Genomic DNA, 21,559 nt, shown 5'->3' on the forward strand with positions numbered 1-21,559 from the left:
GTCTCTAGGAATGTTAGCCAATGTTTACACAATGGTGAAAAAGAGATATGGCCACACAACAGAAAGGAAAACAGTTACATACATCGAAGACCTTTGAGGTTTAAAAACCTTATGCACTCGCACACTCATTCACACACGCTTGGGGACCCTGGGAGCCGGAGCGTCTCACCTTTGTCTCTCTCTCTTCCAAGAGGGTCTCAAGCCTCTTTTGAGCAGCCCGCCCCTCGTGGTCATCACTCACTATAAGGATGATGTGGTTCCAGTTGAACTCGCGCATCAGGTCGAACCACACATGTGCCTGGTGAGAGTAGGGTGGGACTGTCCGCAGAAAGGACAGGTGGATACTCTGAGGAGCACAAAGCAGGAAATGAAAGAATTAAGTTTTTTCATAATGGCATAATATCTATTGAATGACTCGCTGCTCTCTGCAAAATAACTGGATACAACCTGTCAGAATGGCAAATTTTGATCTTCCTAAAGGTTAATAAAGTAAGTAAATAAAGTTTATTTCAACAGCACCTTTCTAGATCAGATGCCACAAAGTGGAGAGACATAATATTAGCATAAAAAAAAGATTAGAAACCAATTACTAGAGTACTTTATTAAATATTGGCTAATAAAGACAGCTTAGAGATGAGCCTACAGTTTTGAGGAAAAAAGAATCAAGGTTTATCTTTTTCATAAGTGGTTGAACAGTAGAAAGTTTAAAATAAGTAGGTACACCGCCAGATATCAAAAAGCTTTTATTTATTGCGAGCACACAAGGATCAATCAAACCAATGACACAATCAAACAAAGATGGAAAAACATCAAGGGGATAAAAGGAGTTTTTCATACTGTTGACCCGCTTACCAATATTAGAAGATTTTCTAGTATTTTGAGTTTAGATTAGAGATGCAGGTAGCTCAGGCATCACCTGGTATAAAAATTACTGAACGTTTCTGTTAAGTACAAATGGTGAACATGAAGTTCTTGGAGTTGAGTGGACACTCCTTGGCATTAACAGTACAAATCTTGTCAATTATCCAGGGAGAGGCGTTAATCAAGGGAGGCCACTTTATCCAAAACAGAAAGGAAGTGTTCATTAAAAGCCTATACCATAAAATCTGTGTCAATGTGAATAAAAATATTGAGCTAAATTGAAAAGTGGCAAAAAGTTGCAGCAGAAAGGTGGTTCTATGTGAGAGCTAATTTCATGCTGAAAAGGTAAGGAGTTCAGATTAAAAGACAGATCAAATAAAACACAATTACAGCCTGTAATAAAATTGCCCTCAAAATAAATAGCATCAATGTTTTAACAAACTTCAAGTTTTATTGGGTTTTATGGGATCTAAAGGTGCCAAATTATCTGTGCTAGGACGAGGGGTAAAAAAAAAAGCATATAAATGGAATTTCCAGAGTATTATTTTACCAATGGCACGGAGGACATGATGCATGAGCCCTGAGGATTTCAGAATTATAAACAGTTAAATTGAGCATAAAAATACAAGCATACGCATGCACACATTAATGAAATGAGCCCTAAGGGGTTGAGCAAATAAAAGCACTCTTGTATCTTATGAAGGGAATCTTAGGAAAATAGTTCTGTCCTTTCAAAAAAAAAAAAAAAAAAAAAGCAACAGCATCAGCAAATGCTCAAAATCAACATATGTTTATACCCACATGAAAGCCCCAAAGTCTCGAAGTCTTCTAGTAGCTATTGTGATTATGGCTGTGGTGGCTCTTGTTGGGATATTCAAAAAAAGTATAAGACTTTAAAACAAAAAATTAACCATAGAGTTAACACAGGTTTATGTTTTCAGAGTGATGAATAACAATGGAAGGTGTTTTGGAAGGTACAGAAAAATGATGGCACTAAACTCCAGTTACAAGGTATTTTGTCATTTATTTTTTAGGTCTTGTTGCCATAAAGAAATAGTGTTCAACTTGACTGACCTGCTTAAAGCTCTAACCTCAATGCAGTCCAACACCTTTGGGATGAGCATATTACATGTGTGTGTTTAATGTCTGAGGGTCCAAATACTTTTGACCATGTAGTGTAGTTCAGTGACTTTGTACAGAAAAAATATAGATGTACAATGTGCTGAAAGTTAAAATGTTGTTCCATAAAAAGTGACATGTATTAATGATGAAAAACTCTTATTTTTAAGTGGTAAACAAACAGCCACTTTATTTATGCCACTGCTTTAACATTTCATTTTAGTGGATCATACTTCATTAAAACATCGCTCACGTCAGAGGCATTATTAATAATGTTCTATCAATTTTCAGCTGGAAACCCATTTAATCACTGCTTCCTTAATGGACAGTGATGGAACGTTTAATCTAGAAAGGTTCTGAAGCTGCCCCAGGGGAAGTCCTAACTCCATCACTTCTGTTAGTTGTCTTCCTGTTTTACTCTCTCTCCGTCTTTACATCTCTCTTAATTGTCACTCACCTTGTCGGAATAGATGGACATGCGCGTGGTGAGTCCCACCACGGGGATCCGGTAGAAGCCTGCAGTGTAGGAGACAGGCGTTGGAGTGAGGTGGTCATTGGACTGTGGAGGGTGACTCACCAGGATAGCATAGACCTGCAGAGAAGAAGAAATACAGTTTGTCATTTTGACACTGGCAATTATATTAAGATGGTGTTGGCACCAGTAATTGAATACAGACTTAAAGGCATCCATTTTGGATATTAGGTTTGTAATTCTGCAGAGAATAAGCAAAAAAACTATGCCATATACCACAAAACAAAACATACACTGGCTCTAAATATATTTAAACATAAATTCCTCATACGCAATAAACAGCACATCTATTCACCCTTACCATATTGATTATCCTTCCTCTCCTAATTTGAAGAATTCTAAATGCTGAAGTGGAAAGCATCAAAGAACTACAAGACTCCAGATGCATGAAACTGTCTTGACTTCCTACATGTAGCATATTTCTTGTAGAATTCAATTGCAACAGGGGAATCTGCTTAGTACTCTGTTTAGGTCTGTTAACACCAAAAAACCATGTGTAGTCTGCACATATACAATGGTGACTTCAATATATTTACACTGTAAAATGTTAATGTTAACATTATGTAAAAAATGCATTGTTAGAGATTCATCAGTTAACACTAATAAAGTTGCTTGTAGGGGCAAATGGAAAAAGGGAGATGTTGACCTCTTTTGAGCCCCATGTATTGCTAGTTTGAATACAAGCTACATAAATGCACATTATTTTAAGAATGCACACTGTTTAAGACGTGGCATCTATAAGACACAAACTCAAAATAAAGTCCACATGAAGGAGTTACTTTAGAGCCTTTCTCATTTCGGTCTATGCTTAAGAACTCATAAACATAAACTAATTTCCCCACTGAATCTAGACTCTGGGGCAGTTTGCCTTGCCTGGTAGGTAATCCTGCCCACTGGTAACATCTAGTTTTCTGCTTCAAGATGATCTAAATTTGTGCTTACTTTAAATTTAATATAGTCATCTTTCACTGGGTGTAACTGCTGCCCTAAAGTATTTCATAATAGGTTAAAAATAAAATATTTGAGCTGTGCAAGTCTACATAGATTGTAGTCAAGGAAACCTATAACAAAGAAATAGAAAAAAAATCTGCTCTCTGTTCAAAATGTCTTTCTTCACTATGTAGGCTGGAACACTAACATTAATTTGAGGCTGTTTGGTTTAGTCTTATCCAGTGCATCAAGCAAACTGAAGCTGGACAACTTTGCCAGTAAAAATAGAACTGTGTGTCTGTCTTAAAGCTCAACCTTGGAGATGTAAAGGAAGAGAAATGAAGTTGGCATGGCTGTACAGGCATGGATTATGGGATATGAGCAGTCCGTATGGTTGGGTCAAAAATGAGGTCTATCTTCCAAGGATTGCTCCCAGGCATCTACTCCCCCATCTGCCACACACTTTCCTTCTCAGTGACTGTTATCGCCTACAGCCAACCTCATCTGATTAAACCTTCCACAGGCCTTCTGTCTAAATTATATGTGGTTCCCTCTCATTTACAAGAGGTGTTCATTGCACACTCAAGCTTTGGGTGAACATGTGACAAGAGACTGGATGTGACAGTATTATTCTACAAGCCTCAATCAACCGGAATCATTACTCAAAGCAGAGGACTGAGGACATGAAAGCAGCACCAAAGCTGTGGGTGTGTTTTTTTTTTTCTTCGTTCACATGAATCCTAATTATGTGTGTGGGAGAAATGAGAGTGAGAGCGAGAAGGACTTCACACATCAAAATGCTGTGACATAATCTTAGCACTTTTTAAAAGCCATGTAGAACATTGCATGAGAAAATGGTCTGTGCATTGCACTGTGTTTCAGTGCTTTAACAGCTCTCAAAGGCATACACACAGTCACCATGCATTACTTATGAAATATCTTTTTGTTGGCACATACAGTATGCAGCACATGTGCTATGAATTTTTAGGCCTGTCTATCTGAAAAATCTGCATTTGGGCACTTTCTCAATAGGACTCTGTAGAATAGGTTTTTCACGTTACAATGCGCCAAATCATACAGAGTGCAGCTGAATGATCCACCCCTGAAGGCCAATATGCAGAAACTGTTCACTGATGCTAAAATGTTCCCTTTCATCACACACACACACACACACACACACACACACACACACACACACACACACTCTCTCTATCTAAGCCAAGTAGTTAATTGTAAGTGACATACTGCACATTTTCACTCCACACTGGTTAATTTTCAGTTCATCAGTTCTGCAGCTGTGTGTTCTGAAATGCACAGTCCAGCCATATCATCTGAGATATGCCCTAAAACAAAGCCTATTTTTGGATATTGGTAAAACAGACAGCTATGTGGGAATTTACTGTATTAAAAACATATCCATGACTCCTAAATTACTGCTTCAAGTGATTCTTGAGTGAGAAGGCATCTGAATATGACATGCAAGTGTTTCTTGAAAGCACTAACTTTGTACGTCAAGAAAGACGGATTTCTGGACTGTCAATCATCCAAACCACCCTGATACAGAGTCTAACAGCAAACAATTTCTACAGCTGGTTGAAGGTGTGAGTATAACACGTAGCTTGAGCTAAGCGCTATCCGTTAGAGATGAATGAGACATGTTAGCGCCCATGCAAAGGTGGCAATACCTGACTGGAGATGAGGTCCTCGCACACGGATAGAGCCATTTGGATGGCGTTGGGTTTATGCGTTACAGAAATTGCGGTCAGCTTGAATTTGTCCCTGCCGTAGACCTGGTTGGCCTGGGTCACGGCATCTTTAAAGACCTGCTCGTATCTCTTCTGGCTCAGGACGGCCCCGATGTTCACGATCTTCGGCTCGCAGCCGGCCCGCGCGCAGGAGCACCAGAAGAGCACCGCAAGCAGAAACAGACGCATCGTGTGGACCACCAAACAGCACAGTGCAACCCGGTTGCTTTTCTCTCCGGTGGCGGGTCGGCTCGACCAGCTTCTGGACAGCAGCACGGCTCAGCCAGTTGAATGCACAACTGGAGACACGATCCAGGTGGGCGGTGTGTGCAAACGAGGGAGGGAGACAAAAAGAGGACTGAAAATTTGGTGAAATTATTTGCAAAGCGCAGGAATGTGTACGATCATATTAGGGGATAGATGTCAACCGGCGACATGTAGACCGCACTGTCCACCCTATTTCTGCTCTCCTCTGCAGAATTGTTCAAACCTCCCTCGAACAAAGAGTTAAACCGTAGCGCAAGCTTCTAGGCAGGTTCCTCTCCGGCGTGTGTATCGATATCTCCAGCCGCTGCTCCGTGCGGACTGGTTACACCGAAGCCGCGTTGGCTGGTAGCTCCGGGCTGAGCGGCTGCTGTCCTTGGTGCTGACAGCTGTGCATACGCGCCGCAGTGGTGCTGCGCGCTCCCGCCGTATCAGCTCCCCACTCTGGGTTTTGCGTGTTGGCGTGCTGCGCTGCTGCTGACGAGGAGCAGAAGGTGATTGTATGAAAAATAAATAGGCTTTCCTATTTCAAACCCACTCAATCACCATGTTTTCCATAATAGGACACGAAAGGCAAGCTCACTGAAGAAAGCTCACATGCGGTATTAAGTTGCATACCTGTAGTGCATGGATAGGCTGCAAAAATGAAATCAGATTAGCATGTGGGCTTTATTAATGCCTGTGATGCGATGTGTGAAATGAGACAGTTGTGAGTTTCCCCCACAAAGAACCTGATTGCACAAGCGCAGACGGGGAGGGAGGAGGGGTCAGGTCAGAGTTGAGCTATGAACACAGGTTTTAATGAGTTTTTTCCCCCCAACTCCAAACTGGAAGTGGAGCCGACTAGCTCTCTCTCTCTTCGTAAAGTGGACAGCTCATTAATCATGCAGGATGTCAGTGCCATCCAGTACCAGTGTCAATCACGCGTGTGCGCGGACATACAGTCAACTCACACTGCGGTGTGGATGTTATGTCTCATCTCTGACCCCGCACTATGGACTGTTGAGGAAACTCGTCTTGTAGCTACGGCCTCCTGGTTACCTAGGAAACTAGATTTTTACAACACAGACGCACACGTGCACAGGCGCGTACACGTTTTGTTCCACTAAACACTCCGTGGTAAGATGACAGGGAGTTTATTCTTCTCAGCAAGAAACGTCCAAATAAATCAGTTTATCAAAACGGACATGCACCCAACAATGTAGGGATAAAAAGACGTTTGTCATCATATTTTAATTATTAATCGTCAAATACTTCATTATTTCCCACAGGGGATCTAGCCCTGGGCCTTGGGATATTTATTGTAAGTATTAACGTCAACTATTCCTGCTGACGAAAATGTGTTTTGGAAAAGGGGCAGTATAAAATCATTGAACTGTGTTCTGAATTATAAATCACACAACACTGTGATGTCTCTCTGTGTTGCAGAGAGCTGATAAATTAATCACAAGGCTGAAACAATGAACGTTCATCAGCTGCTGGCTGTGTGCTTCCAAAATGAGCTTGACTCAAATATGTTTTAGTAAGGTTTTTCCTAACCTTAAATACAGAAAATGTATTTATGCACTATTAATGAGGATATTATATGGACTTATAGGCAACTGGGTAAATAATTCCTCAGTTCGTAACATATTTATTTAACGGAAAGCCTTGTATTATAAAATATACACCCACTGCAAAGAAGCAGCACAGAAGACGTAACAAATCATAACTTAACACATTGTGTCCACTTTTAAGTTCCTGTCATTTGGCTTTATTTGCACTGCTGAAAGAGGAGAAAGGTATAAAATATATTATACCTTAAAGAGATGGTAAACCTTGGGGCTTTCAGCCATTTCTTACAGTCAGTGGATGAAGCATGCTCAAAATAGATGTTAACAAGCAACTATACAACCCATGAAAATCCTTAAAAACAGTTTTAGGTGTATTTTTGTGTAAGAGGATTTTCTCAAACCTTAAAGGAACATTTATTCCATGATGTTTTTTGTACTGTTACAACATTACATTTCCATCATCTTCGCCAAACAGAAGGAGACATCCATAAAGACAATATCATATTAGAGTTTCAAATATAAATGTATTTTTAGCATAAGTAATGGTAAAGACCAGATAATTAGTATGACGTCTTGAGAAAGTGAAGCTGTTCCTCTTATTGGTCCAATCCTGTTGATTATAAGATTTTGGTACACAGCGTCTCTCTGGAGTTCAGCCTGGATAGATCAATTTCCAAAGGCAGTTTTTCTCATTAAAGTAAATAAGCTAAAACTGAAACATCCTGGTGCCACAAGACACACTTTCTCTAAAATGTCAGCTACCTAGACTAGAGGAGGCAGTCCCTTGCCACTATCAAACCACTGAAAATAAAAAATAATGGTGTTGAACAGAGCACCTAATGATTACTCTCCCAGCCTCGGCGTGACTGCAACAGCCAGTTTGTATTAAACTCACCACTTATTGGATGGCCCTGACAGCATGAAGGCCTTTTATTAAATGAGGTTATGGAGCCCTCCTCTGCCTCTCTTCCAGCCCACTCAGCCACTACTCAAACATCAATAAAGCTGGACCAATCTGCTCTGCAGCCATTATGTAACAAGTCTGCTTGTTTGCTGCTGAAGCAACACAACTCAGACTCTCCAGTTCAGAGACTAATGCAGAAAAATAAGCACGAGCAGATGAGCACACAAAGATCATTGCAGGCTCTTAAACTTAAGTATACACATATACACGATAATACACACACACACACACACACACATTCGAATTCACACTTCATCTGCCCACACAGTAAGTAGGGATACAGTCATACAACACCCACGCAGTCCTCTGCAAGGCTAGTCAAAGGACGTTTGTATGTGTTGTTTAGGTTAACACCAAACTAATATCTCATCATTATAACCATCTCCTCCTCACAGTGCTATATGTTTGTCTGGAATTTCTTTAAGGTAATGCAAACAAATGTATTTAAACAGTGCAAGTCATAAACCAACCAAGCTTTCAAAATGTTTTAGATACTCTTTTGGGTAAAGTGCTTGTACAGAGATTTTGGAGCCCTTAAATTGACAAAATGCACTAACAATGTGAATAAAATTTAAAAATGGCATGTGAGGGGCACCTTAATGCACTGAGCACCAGGGAGCTGCTGTCCATAGGTGCTGAACACCATTGACTTGGAGAACACATTATCTGATCAAAGCGGGGAGCAAAGCAGGCCATGCTTTGCCAGTGCTTTCACATAAACAGATATGTTGACATCTTGGAAATGTATTGCCTCAGTGAGTCATCTGTAGATGGATGCCTGCCTGTCTGATGTGTTTCTCATGTAGTGTGAAGTCCTTGCATAAATTATACATGTGTGAGTCCCTCGGTGCTTGCTTGTCATGATGCTGCACTGAAGTATTCATGCTGCAAATAAAACAGACTTGGATTTTGGAGTGTGGTGTTTTCTCCCAACAACCTGCAAATCCTTGTGGTGGGCTACAGGCCTGATCAATTGTTCGTTTCATAATAGAGCTCCATCGTGTAGAGGGAGGACAGCGGAGAGTGTGTATAGTCTGTGATCCATCAAGTACCTAGAGGGTTCCCAATTCGTCAAAGTGTCTTATAACACATCTAGGCCAAAGGTCTGCCCTCCACGGCAGAACATAATGAATACAGTCTGGCAGACAAGTACCCATATTAGGCTATAATTTAGGAGAAAATGCTGCAAGAACATAAAAGTTATAAGTGATGTAAAACAACATCTTTATAGAGCTGGTGAGTTGATTTATTGTTAACATAAATAAGGGTTGGTGTGTAGTGTTACAGTTAAATATAAACTTGTTACTGTTTAAAAGTACTTCAGCACGGCCAATTGTGATTTCCATCTATACAACAGAAAAACACCCAGACAATGTTGAAAGAGGGGATGGCATAACAGGTTCCTGACTGGATTTGAACTGGGGATCTTGTCAAGTATGATAAGTATCTTAGACAACACTCAACTAGTTTAAAAAGGCCAGCGTACTTCACACGCTACCAAATATGGTCTAACAATCGTACGTGGTGGATGTGCATCAAGAAAGAAAGAAAGAAAGAAAGGAACATGTCCAGAGCATCCTTCATCACTGCTGACCCTCTCTCTTCCTCTCTTTGAATGAATGACTTTGATATGAAGGGTGAAATTGTCGGTCTGCTTCATAAAGGAGATCAAGCTAAGTTTTTGTTGCTAAGAATATGCTGCAGTAGCAGCAGAGAGCAAGCTGTTCTGATAAGAAGTAGGTCAATGGAAGACCCAGAAAGATATGAAGAGTTTTGATCCAAAGTCAAACCTTCATAATCTGGGGCACCAACTCCTCCAAAGTGGTGTCAGTTTTCACAAAATACAAGAGTCAGAGGTTGACAAACTGATATGAGACTGGATCTTTTTTTTTTTTTTTTAAAATGCACAATCAACTTTCTGCTAGTGAGTTAGTGAGGTTTTAATGACATTTAGAATATTGAAAACCAATTATTCATGTCCACCTGTAAATCATCTTACTTGGAAGTCAGTTTGCTTTTGTCATATTAGAAATGAGCAATAGTTTAACGCATTATAGCAGGGACAACCATGTAGAGGAAACAGCCCAGCAGCAGCAGAAACAGCAGCAGCAGGGCAGCGATGGAGAGGCAGAGGCAGTGTAGTCGCACCAGTCTCAGCCCTCTGACAAGGCAGGAAGGGTGCACACTGTGTGCGCGTCCCTCCAGCTGCCTCTCCAGAGCCAAGCAGCATAGCGACGCTGGGACGGCCTGAAGCTCAGGGCCAGGGCTGATGCCGAGGACCGGTCCGGGCTCATAGACGCTGTTACTGTACGACGCCTCCTGCAGCAGCCTGATCTCCCACTGCGGGAACGGGGTGGTCTGTCGACAGAACGGGCACCGCAGTCGGCTCTGGTCCTTTGCCCGCCTCATGATTCCGGCCGTGCAGTGGTGGCACAGTGCGTGGTCGCAGTTGAGTAGGGTGACACGGTGCTCTCCGTGCGTGTCAAACAGCTCTCTGCAGATGGGACACTCGTGTCTACTGCTGTCACTGGACAAACTCCTGACACTTCCACTGCAGCGGGGCTGATCCCTGCCAGCCGATTCCAGCTCTTGTGGAGCAGATGTCTTTTGGTCAGCCCCATCTGTCGCTGTTGGCACGCCTGCTTTGTGATTCTCATCACAGCTGTCCTGAGGTTTGTGGCGAAGCAGAGGCTGCACGACCGAGTTGCTCTCATCTTCTGGCGTTTCCACTGCCCTCGCTGTGCACAAACCTCTGACGGATGTCTCTTCTGTAGCTGGTGGATGCTTTTCCTCCGGTGTAACAACGTCTTCCCCAGTGTCAAAGACTTCTGGTTCAGCCATCCTTCATAAAATAACCGCAGTGAAGTTGGTTTTATGTTGGCTATTCAACAGGGTAACTTCCAGGAACTATAGGCCGGTGACTATGGCGTTACATCAATGCCAAAACTAGAGGGCGCAAAAACACGGGGTTGAGTCTGCAAAATCAGCTGAATGCAGAGAAAAAACAGGGCAGCATCACATTAAACAGGCTGGGTGCTCCTGCTGGTCATAATCAGTCTCCAGCAGAGCACAACACCCTTGGGAACAGTAGTTCGCCAGCAAGAATGAAATACAATAACAGTCACTCAAAAGTAGCTGGCCAATAAGGACACGGTCCTGTTACACCTGCCCCCATGACGTTTTTTGTGCCAATTAAAAAGTTGAAAATTGAAACAGTTTTTATTGTCTCAAATCTCATTCCATACAAAAGGACCTTGCCTACCCTCCACAATCACAATGACTTAGGGATCATCTGTAAATTACTGTTCAGTTGACATATTACCTTGCCTTTTTTATTGATAAATGCAGGTTGACACGCATAAATAATACATTCTATTTTGAAATATTTTGCCACATGTCCTGCACAGGGCACACCTCTTTATTTTTGTATATGTCTAATAATTTTAATAATCATATGATGGTTACAGTTTATAGACAAATATTTTAGTACCATCTAAGCCATGTTTTCTAGTTCACCACGGTCATAAAACCAAGATTTTTTTGTTTATGTCTTAACAGTATATTTACAACTTAACCCTAGACTCATTTACTCATTACAGCAAACCGGACGTCTCCCTGGGCAAACCTCAACCAAGCTTCAGTTGTTGATGTAATGCTTCAGTATACTGTAAAAAAAAAAAGTAACACAGTTCCTCCCCACCATAAACCCAGATAAGATAAACACATTTAAAGAAGTGCTTAGCAATAATACGAGCCTGGAGAAGCGCCACTGGCCAAGCAGTGTAGTAAACGCTTCACCCTTCCGCTCAGTTTAACACACTAACATATTCAGTGCAATGGAAAGCTTCTGCCAGTTCAGAAATGCATGAGCAAGCACATTTATCAAATAGATTTATTCTGCATGTTTAAATACACATCACATCTGTGAATTAGCCAGTACATTTTAATATTGAGAAGGCAGAGAGGGGAGGAGAGCGTTTTAACACTGCTGTTATTTGCTTTGAAACATATCTTCTCTCCTCTATGACCACCTAACAATCTAACGGAAATGAAACCTCACACCCCCAGGAAGGTGAACATTTTTGCTTCCATACTTCTGTCACATTTTAAGCAGTAGCATTTAATAAAGCAGCATTTTAGCACAGCATTTTAGAAATCAGTGATCAATTCAGTAAAGACTTGACCAACTGCACCAGGTCTATATAAACAAAAAGAAAGAAAATGCCCCTTGGATTTATGTCAGTAGTTTCCTTGGATGTCATCATTTCAGAACAGAGCTCATCATCTGTGCTAATGAAAGAAGCACTTCATCATTTGTCACTGTGCAATATTATCTCACTAGTGTATGAGTTAAAGCACAATTACGCTTGCCAAAAGAATAGTTCATTGTTTTTGGAACTATGCTTATCTGACATACATTAATGGATAACATGACAGTGACGACGTGAAAGCAGTCGCCTGGAGTGATGAAGCCACAGAGAATTTTCTTTAGCTTTACAGTTTTAGCTTTAGACTTTAATAGTGCCAGTGAAAAGTGTCTAAAAACAGTTTTATTGTACCTTCCTAGCACCCAACAGAAGCCAGACAGATTTACAGACTAGCTGGGGAACACTGTGGAACATTTAGAAGCTAAAGAGGAAGGCATTTTTCTCAGAAGCTGATGAGAGTTAAACAGAGCTGGAAGAAGTGAGGGTGTCAGGATATACACAAACCAGTCCTGTAAATGAATGCCAGTGCATTTCCCAAAATGTCAGACAACTCTTTTACTACTCACTGTAAATCAAATGAAACAAGTAGCTCTTACTACTCTGAATCATCCACCTGACAGCAGGAAATACCACAGGCATTTTCCTGGTCAAATGGTGAAATGGTCCTTTAAGCTGTGACTGGAAAGTCACTATCAGCTGGTTGTTGAGTCACCTGAGATATCAACCAGAAAACAAACATACCTGTCATTATACCAGCGGTGGAGGCACATTAAAGATTTAATCTTAGACTTTGGAAGGTTAGACTAATATTTTCTAATACAAATAAAACCTGGGTGAGAAAGAAACAGGGGCAGGTTTTATATTAAAACTAATCAAGCACACAGACGGAAAACCTCACATATGTGCTGAAACAGTCACTCAAGCACGTCTCATAATATACTGTAGGTGTGTATGAATTAGAGTGTATGTAATTATTCAACCAAGGCTTTCAGATTTAACTTTTGGTGTTTAGCCCAGTGCCATCCCACAAACAAGTCAGGCTTTGTTTCCTCCTTTGATTTATTATACATGACAGATAAAAATCAATCCTTGTCTCCCTCCTCTGAGTCTCATTAATGTCATCGCTAACTGAACACCTTCCCTCCTGATCGCTCCTCCTGTTTTTCGGGGAGGTCAAAAGTCTAAAGAGTCACGGTGGTATTGTAGCAGTGGGCTGTTCTCACTGTAGAACTGACTGAACCAGCGTCTGTGCTTGTGGATGGCTGAATCTTCTGTCACCAGGAGAGGCTTGGAGATGTATTTCTTGTTGTTCCAGATCATCACATCTCGCTCAAACTAGACACAATAAATGAATAAAAATAAGCCACTTGAGGGACTTATAAAACATCATTTCAAAGACGTATGAAACAGTAAACGGGCTAAATTACTGTTTTGCTTTACAACGTCTATTCCCTTAGAAGTATTTGCTTTTATGTTCAGCATTTGCTCTTCCTGTTTACTTCCCCTGAGCAATTGATAATCAAACATGTGGCATGGCTGATGATTTGAAAAGTGAGAGCCTTTTACTTAATCATGACTATAAATGAAACAATATCTAAAAAAAAAACTTGATTTTTCCACTGCTGTTACATTAAAACATTATAATTAATATATGGTAATCAGCAGGGATGTTTGTGCGAAGTGTTGATTAAATGTCACTCCACAGTCGCTCCATCAGCTGCTGAGATTTGGCATTTCACTCCACACACAAACTCCATCTCTTGAGCTGAACTTTAAAAAAGACTCCCCTTCTCGTTCTGGTGGCTCTTTATGTCTATACCACATGGAGAGAAAAAAATGACGAGAATTCACTCAAATGTTTCACACAGTCAGTAGGGATGAACAGTGAACTTCAGCCTACCATTCAGAGAAATACTTTCCCCCTTGTTTTCTGAGCCAACTTATTAAATTTCTTTTGAAGTTCTGTTTTTTTCACTTCACCACGCAGTTAATTATCAAGTTTAATGAGGACTATTTACACCTTTTCTGTGACTGTGTGACTTCTGGTGACAACGAGGGGGCGGAATTAAACAGTGATGTAAATGTACAGTATGTACTGTTTTATTGTTCAGTTCAACTACTTTGTAGGTTTTAAAGTTTTTCCCCCGAAATACCTTTAATTAGCAGCCTGCTGCTGCTGATGAGAGTGTTATGACACCAAAACTGTGACCTAAAAGAGACATTTGTCATTAAGTTGCAAAACTGGCTATAATTCAGTGCATTTATCACCGTGAATGAACCGTTTTACCATTTTGTTTTGCCAGTTTATTCAACAGATTTGACTGTCTTACTATTGAATAAGCGTCTGGTTTATTGTGTTGAATAAATAATCAAAAAAGATCATAACTGTTTTCTCAGCCGAGAAATATTGTTTGTTGATATTTGCATCTTTGCTGAAGATCAGATCACATTTCATGACCAATTTATGCAGAAAACAAGGAAATTGGAAACTGCGTCATTAATTTCATTGCCTGCAATTGTAAAATAACAGATATTTCATTACAGGTGTTGCAGAATCAGAATCAGATTCTGTCCACACTGACACCTGAAACAGTTTTCACAATGAAACACTTCCTTCACTGTGGCAAAAGGAGGTAAGTGAGTACTGCACCTGAATGCACTCTGCTCTGAGGATGAATTTGGGCACCAGAGGTGGGATAGTAGACTGATAGAAGATGGTGTGAGAGACATACTGCAGAAGAGGCTCCACTGGAGTCACACACTGCAGGATTACACCTCGGCCCAAGAAACTGTGGTTGAACAGGAGAAACACCACTCCTGGACCCACCTGAAAAATACAATTGTACAATAATCACAACCTGTATATTCATGTGTTGAACTCCTGTGAATGAAATGATGTACAGTGATGTGCAAATTGTTGTTTGTGTGTTTATGCACTACGGATTGAATCATCAGTTACATTCACATCAATAAAGGTTCACTTAAGCATGAAACAAAATAAATTTCGCATCATTCAACACCAAGCCTCTTGTATAGAAAATGTAATGCCTAAAAAGGAACAGTGTGTTAACTGGAGTAAATATAATATAATATAATAATAATAGTAAATATAACTTTACTGTAGAACAACTCATTAACATGAAGGGTTATAGCCAGATTTTCATAGATTTCATCCAGCACTAATGCTGCTGACCACAGTTCACATCCTTTAGGCTAAAAGAGAAACCTTTAGAGCTGTTGTCTCGTCAGATCAGCTGGGATATGTTTGATGTAAGAGCTTATAAATTTAAGTGAAATCCTTTTTTCTTTTTAGGTAGTTTGCTAATTATGCTGTCAATACAAGCTACAAATTAGTTATAGGAAGTAATACAGAAGCTGTATTCCCACTTTCACCTTTACTGTACCTGTCTGGCCACAACATGAACATCCAGCAGTGGCCAGTGGCGTCCAAACACGGTCAAACTGTGTTTCATCAACATTTGAGAACAATGCTTGTTGGGCTCTGGCTCTGGTTCCCAGTGAACCTTGGATGAACACACACATGCATATATATTTATATATATGTATATATATATATATATAAAATCATATATTGTCATTGTTTTTTGACATGGACAGTAAACCATCACATTTTGTTTTTTAACTTAAATTTATCAACATCCTTACTTTCCAGTGATGTCGCACAAATTCCCAGGTTTTGCTGTTGGTGTAGCGCAGGTCTGCTCCACTGACAATGCCCGGCGTGTGCAGGTGATCAAGGTGAGCAATATCTGCTGCATTTTCAGGAATCTCCTGTGGAGAAGAAAGCGCTTCATGACACATTCTCTCAGTTTTGCTAAAAATCTTGGTAAGAAAAATGTCTCTGCCTGGGGGAGTTTGAAACTGAACTAATGTAGATTTATAGAAAGTGGCTCTACTGAGGATTGAAGGGTACCGGCCCTCCCTCATGCCCCTGTTTTCTGCCCAGCTACAGTAAGGAAATGTGTTGCTTTATCCTAAACTACTGCACTGATTATTTGTGAAAATTGTTTTTTATTCTTGAAACGGACTAAAACATCTTCAAACAAAGATACACATAAACCTACCTCTATGTGAGCACTAATAAAATGTTCAGTTCTCCCTCGATAGATCCACTCGCCCTTTGTAATCTCCTCCTGCTCTGGCACAGTCCACTGAGGAGCTTCTCCGTCACAGTGATACCAAACCAGGATCTGCTTGTTGACCTCGCAGCTGGGCCAGCAGCGCACCTTGGCAAACTCTGGTACTGATAGACAAATCAAGCCTAAATCTGAATCATAGTCAACATATAAACAGGGGAAATAAGTAGCACCTTGTTTTGATCATACACTCTTCATTCCTAACAGTATATTCAATTTCAACACTGTTTATTATTATCTTCCTAAGAAACAGTGGTTTCCTGTTGTCTTTAGTAGAACAATTTGCAACATTTGTGAAGAGCAACAAAAAATTAGGTTTGTCTGTGGTGCCACCCTCTGGTCAAATTTCCAACTTTCTACATAAATTAATGTTCAGATTTTCACAAAATATGTCATAAGTATGTTCCCTTGGGCAGGAATAGTACTTGTTTGTGCAGATTTCCTTGTTCAGATGCCAGTGTAATATTTAATTTGTACATAAACATCTCTTGCACTCTTGACAAAAATGCTAAAACTTTAAACATCACAAGATATTCTGTAGTGCCACCTTCTGGACAAGCCTCGATATTACTGGTGACGGTCTAGGACCTTTTCACCCAAAAGTGGTTCATGAATATTAGAGATTTTAGGGACCACTAGGAAGGTTTTATGCCTTTAAGCTTTTGTTTTAAAATAATGACCCTTTCAAAGCATGAAATTAATACATGTGAAGGGGTCAAATCAATTACATTTTTTACATAATTAATTTCCAAGAGCTGTTTAATTGTAAGTTGTAATTGTTGCTCAGTCTGTATTGTCAGATAGTAATATCATGATTAAATTCTAAATTTACAAGTTTTTAGTAGAATAAAATGACAATTCAGTTCATACCTTTTATTGCGTAGGGGATCTTCACACACTTGCCATCGTTCCCCCGAAACTGCCATCCATGAAATGGACACTCCACACAGCTTCCCACCACCCGTCCTCCCACAGCCAGGTTGGCACCCAGGTGAGGGCAGTAGGCGTCTAGCACGTAAGCCTTCCCATCCTCGCCTCGAAACACCGCCCACTGCTCACCTTCAACAATTAATAATAGTAGAGACAGACTTTTGAAACATGTAGCTAAAGGCATCCAGTTGAAATGAATAAAATATCAGTCATAAAAAAATGAAGATTTGAGAATAATCAGAATAAGCACAACTCAAAATTAGCACTGATTCAGATGCTGACAAATCTACTGCCAATTTGCTGAGCAGTAAGAGGAAGGAGTCATACGAATACAGCAGCCACCGATTAAACATATTTCTTACATATAACATCCCTGAAATCATTTCGTGGGTTAAAGATTGCTGGAGTCTGTGAGCCATTTGCAGAGTTTATTTTGTCTTTTCCACGCTCATCCCAGTGTTTAACTGTCATATGCATATGCAGCAAAGTCACAGCTTTACACCTGGCCTGGCCTGGTCAAGGATATAAAACAGTAGCTCATATTAAACGCTTCTCGATGGTGTGTGTGCAGTTTGAATCTGTGCCCAGTCTGACACCATACTTGAAGATCTCTATCTACAATACTGGACTGTATTTGGTGTGATGTTTGGCTGACCTACAGTGCTTAGATTGCACCCAGATTAGCGCAGCCTGGATCAGTGTGATTGAGAGTAACTGCTGTGCTAGCTGTAGCACGAGCTAGTCGGGTTACTTCTCAGTAAAATACTCCAAAAATAAGGCTCATCCAAATGAGGGGTGACACAGCACAGCTGTTTCCAGAATGCCGTGAGGCAGAACCAAGCCAGAGCACGACGTGTGAGAAGAGCACAGGGGAAAAGACGCACTAGGCAGAATTTAATATATGACCACAGATGACTGCAGAGAAAAGTTAGGAGCATGACACTGCAGACATTCACAGCAGGATGCAAACCCTGATGGAAGCAAAGATTTTATTTGGTTCAACAGAACTGGGGACAGTAAGATGGCAGGACCTGCAGGGTGAACTTGTGCTGAAGGGTAATATAAAGCCAGAGAACAGTGAATAATGGGATATGTAAGAACAATAAAATATGTTTATATCTACCGCCACATTAAATATATATATATAAATTCATGTTCACTAGAAGAAAACAAAGTCTGGACTTTAATTCATGTTTTAAAACATGCCAATACACCCCACTGATTTGCTGGCAAGCTTTTCATCTCTGCTTTGGCAACCAGTGATACACAGTACATCTCACTTTAAGTGTGAAGGAGTTTTATTAACCCGCCACGCTTGTGTTTGTCATCCATGATTTAAAATATAGAGCAGCCAATCCCTCCACATGTGGTCTGTTAACTACATACAGTCATTTCTAATGTACCAGGACATGAGCTGAAGTGTAGTAAGTCGACTTTGTGTTGAGATGAATTAGTAACTGGCCACTGCTTTACTAAAGTATTACTCATTTCCATTATTTCTAAACGAAAATAATCATTTTGTTGTTATAGCTTCTCAGGTAATGTTAATATGCAACCCTGAGCTGCAAAAACCTTTTTTACATTGCAAAAATAATTTCTGTAGCTTAAAATAATCAATAAAAAAATAGCTGATTGATTAATTAATAGTAACATTATCATTATGTTTAACCATATGCCTAATAACTTGCAGCAGCAGGTGTCGCTTTTCATTAGCAAGATATTTTTACAGGCATAAAACCTTTCACGTGCTGTTTGTTTGGTTATTTATGGCAGGTGATGTGACCACGAAAGCACCACGTGCCCTTTGTGACCATGTGAACTCACCAAATCAAAGAGGTCAGACATGAAATCAAAAATAATCAGAAAAGAAATTCTGATGGGTTTTTTAATTACAGTTTATTGTCTAGACAAGACCATTAAGAAGTTAAAAGATTGATCAGGAATCAGCAGATTCATAGACTGACTTTGTTTTACTACCATTATGTGAGAATTCAATAGATATTAGTCACCACAATGTCTGTATCCTGACACCTAGAAATCAATCAAGCTTGTGTGACCTGAAACAATGAGGCTTTGTTCATAAACACCATGTTACTAAGCAGCCTTAACAAATAAACTACGTTAACAAAGGCAGTAAGACATTATGTTTGAAGGGTGTACTTTAAACACCAAAATCTCTGTGTGATGATCTTCTCTCTCTTGTCCTGGCAACTCAGGCTCACTACACTCCCACCTGAGGCAACAGACATCAGGGGATCTAACCACCATCGTGTTTATTGAAAGGCCAGGAGTGTCAACTTTAACAGAAAAAACTGAAAGTGTAAGGAGAATAATCTGAAGCAAATCATGTAACTCAGCTCAACTCAAACTTTGCTTATAATTTTTGGTTGACTAGATCATTTTGCTACAAAAAAAAGTCCAAATAATGGAAAGCTCCTCTCATAATTTCCTAAAATCCAGGGATGACTGTAAGTTACTTGTCGTAATGGATCGACTGTCTAAACGTTGAGCTTTAAGAGTAAGTTCAAATCAGTAGCAGAGTCTAACTTCTAGTGCTTTAACAACACACACAAAAAAATCATAGGACTCTCTGATCACAGTACATTTCTGACCAGTCATAGATCAACTTGTGCCAAAGGAAACACTGAGAAGCAGCATTTAGTTACTATGGCACAAACATGTGAAAAGTGAAAAAACAATAAAATAAATCATCTGCTGGTCCCCTGGTCCACCTGTGTAGGTTAGAGGTTTTAAATATGGCATCACACTCATGTACTGGTGCCTGCAGCAGCTCTGGCCAAGGGGGTAGCCTACAGATCTGGCATCACAGTAATGAGCTGAGCCATTTGTCTGTCTGACATGACATTATGTTGTAGCAACATGTGTCTACCTTTGTAACATTAAAAACTAATTGAGTAATTTAACACTCCTCTTTGAGTATCTTATTTATGGTCAGCTGGTTGTGTCGGTCCAGTTTTAACTGGAGTCTGAAGTCTGAATAATAATACAGCAGCTGATTCTATTGATTATTTCCTGTTATAAGTAGTAATGAATGCTAATTACTACAAGTCATCCTACCCAGAGCAGAGACATTTTTGACCTCCCCCCTCTCCAGCATGCGTGAGTCCAGCACTCGGTACCAGCCGTTCGGGTAGACCGGAGGCAGCTCTCCGGTCTTCCTCCTGCGGCGGACCTCGTTTGCCGCCTGGGCTCTGGAGCGACCGTCCTCGGCTATGTATCCCACATCTTCGGGCGCCCTGAGCAGCTCCAGGGGACAGAGGAGCAGCCTGTACAGCCACCCCACGGAGAGAATGAAAACTCCGGCGATGATGCAGAGAAGAGCCTGCGCCGGTGCGGGGTACAGAGTTTCTGTCCCCAGCGGGTCCCCATTACCTGTAGAGTCCAGCGGCTCTCCGCCCTGCGTGATAAGCATCGCACCTACCACAATAAGAGCAGCTACCTTCACTGTGGACATGTCTCTGTGGTGTCCCCGTCTCTCCCCTCTCTATTGCACAGGATCAACGTGTTAGTCTACGATGCGCATCGCGCAGTTTTGGCACGTTGTGACACGGTCGCCCCGGAGACCAGGTTCACCTTATTACATGTCATTACAGGTTATGCCAAGGGCAGACCCTTTCAAAATAAAACTAAGACTGAAGCACAGCGATTTCAAAATGTTAACGCACTGCACTGACTTACCATCATTGTCAAACTCACATTATCACTCATTATCTTGTGAAGTCATCAAATACAATTGTCTATGTAACTTTCAGTTTCAGTATAAAACAAGTGAACCTAATCAGTGAACTAACATGCTGCAGGAAAGCTGTGCTGTTAAAACTAATTGATGTGTGTTTGCTCCAGTTCAGCCTAAAGCACATTATGGACCAGTTCATTCACAGCAAACAGAGAACATCATTTCTTTATGGGCCTGGATTTGTGTACATGAGCTTTTTATGTGTTGCCACAAAGTTGGAAACTCACTGCTTAAAGGTTTGTAGTATCCTGCAGTGAAAAACTTCCTAACCATATGAAACAGCCAGGAGTGTTTTATTTTAGGCCATATATTGTAGGCTACACTGTAATATTAGCAACCCAAGGCCTGACTCATGTGCTGCATGCAACCTCTTATATGTTTTTTTTTTTTTTATTGTTGTGGGCAGGAGATTGGTCCAAAAACAGTCTAATTTGCAGTATTACCGAGTCCTAGTTCTTGATCTTCTTGATCTCTAAAGCTGGTGAATCTATTCCTGGTGGACAACCAGAAAAAAGAGAAACTGAACAGACTGGCTGTTT

At 40.6% G+C, this 21,559-nt stretch overlaps 2 protein-coding genes across 2 annotated transcripts in view; both read right to left on the reverse strand.

Annotated features, from left to right (window-relative positions):
* Positions 1-5,414, reverse strand: part of grin1a (glutamate receptor, ionotropic, N-methyl D-aspartate 1a) — a 30,774-nt gene extending 25,360 nt beyond the window's left edge. Inside the window, exons 1-3 of the mRNA XM_026297541.1 lie at positions 5,128-5,414; positions 2,438-2,572; positions 170-346 (exon numbers count right to left, since the gene is read on the reverse strand). Of these exons, the coding sequence (XP_026153326.1) occupies positions 170-346; positions 2,438-2,572; positions 5,128-5,376 (561 nt within the window). The 5' untranslated portion in view covers positions 5,377-5,414. The remainder of the gene's footprint in view (positions 1-169; positions 347-2,437; positions 2,573-5,127) is intronic.
* A 7,935-nt stretch (positions 5,415-13,349) lies between these two features.
* LOC113124912 (cholesterol 7-desaturase) lies at positions 13,350-20,738 on the reverse strand. Its single transcript, XM_026298081.1, has 7 exons — positions 20,342-20,738; positions 17,204-17,392; positions 16,262-16,440; positions 15,843-15,968; positions 15,581-15,700; positions 14,827-15,003; positions 13,350-13,511 (listed from the first exon to the last, which is right to left on the reverse strand). The coding sequence occupies exons 1-7, from the start codon at positions 20,736-20,738 to the stop codon at positions 13,350-13,352; spliced, it is 1,350 nt and encodes a 449-aa protein (XP_026153866.1).
* Positions 20,739-21,559: the final 821 nt, after the last annotated feature.

This window comes from Mastacembelus armatus, chromosome 12, assembly GCF_900324485.2.
Source record: "Mastacembelus armatus chromosome 12, fMasArm1.2, whole genome shotgun sequence".
NCBI lineage: Eukaryota > Metazoa > Chordata > Actinopteri > Synbranchiformes > Mastacembelidae > Mastacembelus > Mastacembelus armatus.